The sequence below is a fragment of the Ctenocephalides felis genome, unplaced genomic scaffold, assembly GCF_003426905.1.
Source record: "Ctenocephalides felis isolate EL2017-DRISC unplaced genomic scaffold, ASM342690v1 CF-g0.4_SCAFFOLD_01039, whole genome shotgun sequence".
Classification (NCBI taxonomy): Eukaryota; Metazoa; Arthropoda; class Insecta; order Siphonaptera; family Pulicidae; genus Ctenocephalides; species Ctenocephalides felis.
In genome coordinates this window covers 9,267-16,206 of record NW_020537193.1, presented here as the reverse complement: position 1 = coordinate 16,206, position 6,940 = coordinate 9,267, and the positions used below count along the sequence as shown (strand labels likewise).

The 6,940-nt window shown below is 29.8% G+C and overlaps 1 protein-coding gene across 1 annotated transcript; it reads right to left on the bottom strand.

Moving 5' to 3' along the window:
- Window positions 1-187: 187 nt before the first annotated feature.
- On the bottom strand, window positions 188-6,070 carry LOC113365476 (fasciclin-3-like; the record flags this gene model as incomplete). Its single annotated transcript, XM_026607026.1, has 2 exons — window positions 188-422; window positions 5,950-6,070. Coding segments are annotated over 2 exons (356 nt in total), but the record flags the coding sequence as incomplete, so codon positions are not given.
- Window positions 6,071-6,940: the final 870 nt, after the last annotated feature.

Here is a 6,940-nt window from a genome sequence, read left to right as displayed (position 1 = left end):
GAAAAGAACTCCCATAACAAAAGGGTTAAAACTAAAAAAACCTTCTGAAAATATTATATCTATAATCCAAAAAAATCCAATCCAAAAAAATGTTAGCTCAAAATTAGTCAATTTTCCAGATTTTTTCCACTTTATTGTAAATATAATACGCATTCAAAACAGTATAGTAGACTGCCATTCATCTCTATTAATATGTCATCAGCATATCAAACTCACGTGCTACGATGATTGTCGTGCTGGCATCACTTTCAATGGGCGATGTTCCCATCGAACATTTGAATTCTCCTGCTTCCTTGGCGGTCACCGATCCGATATGGACGCCGCACTGTCCTTGCTCCAAGCCTGCGCCATAATACTCATATCCTCCCACACGCTGTCCGGACTTCAAATTCAGCGAATTCTTCAGACCGGGTATTGTAATTCTGGAAATAGAAGAAGAAAGAAAATATAAGTATAGTTGAAATTTTAAAATTATACATATATATTAATTTACTGTGTATACATTATCGAAATCTCTATAAAATATCTGAGAATTTGATGTACATATGTCCAATAAACATATTTTGACCGCCAAATGTCATTTTTTAACTTATTTTTATTGAGAGTCCATAACTGTCTTCCCAAAAATTTAATCAGTTCTTCATTTCTCAATACAAGTAAAAAATTTTATTGAATTATTAAAATCGGACGCTCCGTTCTCTTAAAAGCTGAGTTACCGTTTTCGGCACTTTTTGCCCCGTATCGTCGGAACGGCTGGACCTGCCTATGCCAAAAACTAATCGGCACGTCTCATTATCGATACGAATCGAATGTTTTTGAATTATTCAAATCGGTTGATCCATTTCCCGAAATCGTCGACAAAAATTTGTATCCGCACACACACACATACACACATATGCCAAAATGTTCAGAAACTTTTGAAACGTAAATTTATATAAACATTTTCATTTTTGATTTTTTTACGATTACTATAATTTACCCTACGGGAAGTTAATAAAAGCCTGAAATACTTCTTGGTACGTCTTAAGACCTATGTAAGAATATTTACAATGTCACGAGTATGGCGGCACTCTTTCGTTAAGGGTTAATTTATGTTATTAATTAAATAAAAAGTTTTTTGTTTTGAACTTGAGGATTATATAAGCTGTTGTAATGAATAGCTTACTAACAAAGTAGCTTTATTATAGATGGCTACCCGAACAGTTGTCCAATCTCTATGTGATCAATTTGATTATTACAATATCTATAATAGTGATGATATATTATTAAAGCAGAAATGTCTGGTAAGGGCTATTTTCACTTGGCAACATACTTATTAATAGGCTATCTATGTTTCTAAGTAAAAACCTATGTCCCTTCTGCTTGACATCTGGCTGCTCAAATCGTGGTCGAACCAGGAACATCGTTCTAACCAAAGAGAGAAAAAACTTATCTACCCTTAGAGCGAAGCCATATAAAACGTCCAAAAAGCTGATAAGCTTTTTTAAGATATTTGTTTAGATTTGCAAGAAAGAAACTAATTGTTCAAGGCAATCTTCCAAGACGTAAAGAACTTTCTAAAATTATCATATCATATCAAAGTGTAAAACCGACTTCATTCAAACTATATTTCTTATTATAAACTTTCCCGCTGAAAAATCATTCGATTCGTTTTCCCACGTTACGAGAAACAGATAAATCCCATCGGACACGGCATTTTTTAGATCCTGATCTAAAATTCAATAACCTGCAGCGTTTTCGAGAACATATCTACAGCGTAGTTTTCACCAGCTCAGACTTCTGGAAAATGTGTTTTGAATAATACATTATGAAGTGATTTCGGAGGCATTCCTAGTTGTTGCGCACTGACACACGAATTGTATAGAACACGCCATGCACTTGAATTACTTTCGTATGCATGCCCTTACATGGAACACTGTACTAAATATAGCTCCAATTATTTGATACATCATGGTTTTGAAATATTTCTCAATATATTTATAACTAACGTGCATGATATGACTATCGCACTCTAAATTTTTTTGAACATTTTGAATTTTTTCGAAAATTTGAATTTTGAAACCCACTCATTTCGGTTGAACCACACTTCCGAAAATGTTGAGGAAATTTTATTTGAACTATGTGAGTGAACTTTGAACATAAATCTTGGTACGGAAACCTGATGACAACTGATATCTGATAATTTGATGTATAATTAAGTTAATCTAATGATCATTTTTGATCGCCAAATGGCATTTTTCAAACTTTTTTATGGATCTCCGAAAACACTGGATCTGGCTTCCCAAAGGATCAGTTCTTCATTTCGTCAATACTAGTCCCATCAGAAGTCTTTGAAACGTCAAAAGATATGCAAAAATGTTCATTTTCATTTTTTTTTGTAATTACTATAACTTACCATAAGGGAAGTTAATAAGTCAATATAAATATTCAAAGTAAGGTAATAAGGTAAAGCGCATTTTAGCAAAATAATTGTTTTTACAGCATATTATCCTCGCTTTAGGCGCATATCCAAATAGCAATCCTGATTCTTATTATTATGTATAAAGCGATAAAAGTTTTATTCCAAAAATATCTTCATCAAATAATAGTAAAAGTATTGTATTACCATATTTGTTACATTTTACTACCATCACAATATAATGCAACGCAAATTGTGAAAAACAAATAATTAATCTGAATAAATTTATTAATCTGCTAGATATAAATTCAATTACTGGTAAATAAATGTTAAATACAGTTGCTCTATACGAATGTTTAGATACATATATACGATATATGTACATTAGGGTGGTCCTTACTATGGACATTTTTGAATTTCCTTGCTCCAAATGGCTCAAATGGTTCCAAATTGATAAAAACAATTTCTGAAAGTTTTAGCTTTTAATATTGTCTTTTAGATAGAGCACAATTCAATCAAAGTTTTGTATGAATATAGCATGGAGAAAATTTTGAAAATTAAAAAAAAAATTTTTTAGGTATAACTTTGCAACAAATGAACTAGAAGTGAAAATTCGTGCCATTTTTTATTGAGAATTCGACCCTCTAAAAAAATTTTGAAATTGTTTTCATGCTATTTCCATACAAAACGTAGATTGAATTACTATCTGACAGACAATATTAAGAACTTTCAGAGAATTGTTTTTTATCAATTTAGAACCATTTGAGCCCTTGGTAGCAAGGAAATTCGAAATTGTCCATATTAAGGACCACTCTAATGTATATGTAGGAACCTATGCACGATAAGTTACAGAAATCAGTACTTATTTATTTTTTTAAATCCCGTTTCTTTTCTCACTATCAGTAATCTGCAAATATTTTTCTAAAAATATTTTTACAAATTATATAAATTGGTAATTGGAAATTGGTAAAGGTATTATGTATTCACTAAAAAATTATACAGATTAGTTGCATTCAAATATTAATAAAAATCAAGTAATAAACTGAATTCATAACAAATATTTAAATAATAAATATAAATATTGCAATAATAAATTAAAACCCATATTTCATTCCATCGTGCAATCAAGTTTCTGTTTATCAAGCTTTAATTGCAAGCTTTTAATTTTGATTTTAATACTGGTTCATTCAATTTAAAACACATGTGAGTGAGTGGCAAGCGTAGAGTAGATGCAATAACGGCTGTGACATTGTTTCAGCGTGATTTTCAGGTGAGTATCACATATATCCATATCCCCGGAATAATTGAATTTTGGACGCGTGATATAATTTCTCACGTTGCAATAATATTAGTAGAGAACAAAATGCGGAACTATAGTAGGATAGATTTAAAAGATGTGCTCGGAGCCCAAAACGTAGATATAATATATAAAGTGGTTAAACTAAAGCTTCAAAATCTTGTAATACTTTCGTCTATATAATAAGATTCATAACATCAATTACATTTTCATCGATATTTTTATTTTTCCCATTTTTTGCAATATTTTTATTTACTACTATATTTACAACTGTCCAGTTAAAGACATTTAGCAAATTTGTTATTTACATTTGTCAGCCGTAATAGGGACATTGTATATTATAATGACATGTTGGATAAACAACTCAATAGTTGCAAATGACTATAAATTTTTTTATGTAGAAATAAAACGAAAGGCATTAAAATAATTGAATTGATGATTCGGTCATATAGAGTAAAATGGAGCATATAGATCCCAAATTGACTTCAAATAATTATACTGTCTAAACTAGATGAACTATATCACAACAAATAACATGTATCAACCAAAGAACTATCAAACTATGTTCAGTAAAATCCCATATACTAATTATAGAAATGTTTTTTTTACTATTTTTCTAACATTTATCATCTGTACATTTTCAACACATATGCGGAGTAAAATAGGAAAAGCCAAGAGTCGAATAGATCCAACATCTTATTTTTAATTTTGAAAAGATGTTACAAAATAATGCAAAATATAAATTTCACGGGTACATTTTTTATAAAGATTGTATATAACCTTGTTTTGATTTAATATTTTGTCCAAACTATTTACCGCAAGAGTTGGAATAACTTTATTTAATTTATTTCTGTAAAATTGTTTTTTTTTAAACTCAATTTACTTTTTTATTAACGATTTTTTATTGTTTACACCTTTGCCAAGGTTCAGTTCGACCATTATACCCCACCCAAATGTGAGCTTTATAGAGCTTTCTTGAAAAACTGTTGAATTTACTTAAAAATAACATATTTATAGTATAAAACAATTAAATAACGTATACTTAAAATTAAATTCAGATATTATAAACTAAATAAAAGAGCTCAAAATAAAAGAAAAAATACCAACAAAAAAAATATATTTGTTATGAATATTGATGAATGGTTACAGGAGGTGATTCTTACGACCATTATCGTGGGAAATAAGATTTTGGCTAGTTTACATCTTTTGTCTTCTATTTTAAAATAGAATCGTTAATAAATTCTATAATTTCCTTGTTTTTAAAATAATAATAACAGATAATAATAATAATAAATAAATAATCGTGGTGGACCCTTTTGCCCGCTTTTGAACCCCGCTCTACCGTATACAATCTTAACAGAAAGGCACGAATTGTAAGTTGAGATTATAAAGTTATCGAAAATTACAATTAAATTGCTTTAATTAAGTAATGTTCAAACAAAATTTTAACGATAGATAGTTTACTATCGATATTTCCATCTACTACCACTTTTCTCTGCACAACCAGGTATAAAAATCGAACTATTTTGTTTTTTAGGTCAAATAGATACAAAAATGCAAATGTTAAATATATCTTTTACCAGCAGATTTATCCACTAAATAATGTGAGTAATTTTATTATTCATGACCGATTCACATACATTTAGTGTTTTCTATTAACTATTTAATTGAACTCTAGAATGCACTTCATACGGTGTATGGCAGGTATTCACCACAAAATTATGTGGTCATTTCTGCTTTAGCCGTCATATATATTTCGCTGCCAAATACTCTTTGATTCCTATTTTATTGGATTGGATTTATCATCGAATGCATTGATCATGGTTTATGTGGTTAATATTATATATCAGGATATTGACAATATTTTATGATATCATTTTGCAATAGTTTATGGTCAAAATTAATTATAGCAAGGCTTATTACTCTGTTGCCATGATTGCAATGTGAAGATAAAAATTGAATCCTAATTTGAATGTTTCATACTTTCCATGAAGAGAATTTTTTATGGAGAAGGAAGCTAACTCTAAATTATTATTTTTTTCTATTACAAATTTTTATTTTTTCTTGTAAAAATATATTATAAAATTTCATTGTCTGTTTATTATATCAATTAAAAAAATTTTTAAATGCTCAATATCATGAAATTTTTAGTACTGGATCATAATGTTTATCTACAGAACTTTTATTAAGCACTTTTCAGTAGATGCATAGTTGATGAGCACATAAATAAAAATAATATTTTTTCTAATTTTACCTGCAGTAGTGTACATCCACCCCCACACGGCAGAGCATGGTGAGATTTTGACCCTCCAGGACCACTGGATTTTGTGGGTATATTTCGACGGGCGCCTGGGCGTCGCATAGCACCGCCAATACTGAAATCAAACAAAACACAATCAGTCAAATTACGGAATCACTGATTGATCATCCGAAACAATGGTTTAACATAGGATGTGAGTATTAATATATTAATTTAGTACCTGTCGCTTTTACATGTGGAGATGATCGGGAAATATAAATTATTCATTGCTATTTTGGAATAAAGCTTGTTTAGTTTTATGATCGCAATGTTTGCGTTATATCGATATTGTGGATTTAATCATGATAATAAATAATGAGTACAACTAATAATGTGGGGATCCGCACTGTTGGCTCAATTATTTACGCAATAGTTACATCATAAATAGTTGAAGCTCAACTAATTAAAATTTAAGAATAACTCAAATAAATAAAGATCAAATATCAAACAATTTTATGTCTATAATTTCTGTTACCTCGTACAGTAAGAACTACTGCTTCTAAAGCGCATAAAACTTAATTACTCTAAAAAGTTTGAGTCGTTTAACAAAAAACTAGTTTCTGAATCGATTTCCAATATTACACGTACAGTGTTGAAAGTTTCTAAAAGCACTTATCGCCGTCACCTGTTTCGCAAATAATCATCGTCACGTATCTGCTCTCCGAGCAGTTCACAAATATCAGTTTGTTTGTGAGGATGAGACAACAATCCAAATATTCGATATTGTTCTACGAGTAGAATTGAAGTCGGAGATGCTACGACACAGTACATAGATAAACTGTGTTAAAAAAATAAAGAAGTGTTTTTTCGAATACCATCTTCCTGGACATTTCTGGTCAAGAATAAATTCTCTGACTTGCATTGCGGCTAATGAATAGATCTTTATTAAGAAGATATAGAGCAGATGGTAAACAATTTATATTAATAAAAAATCGCATATTTCTAA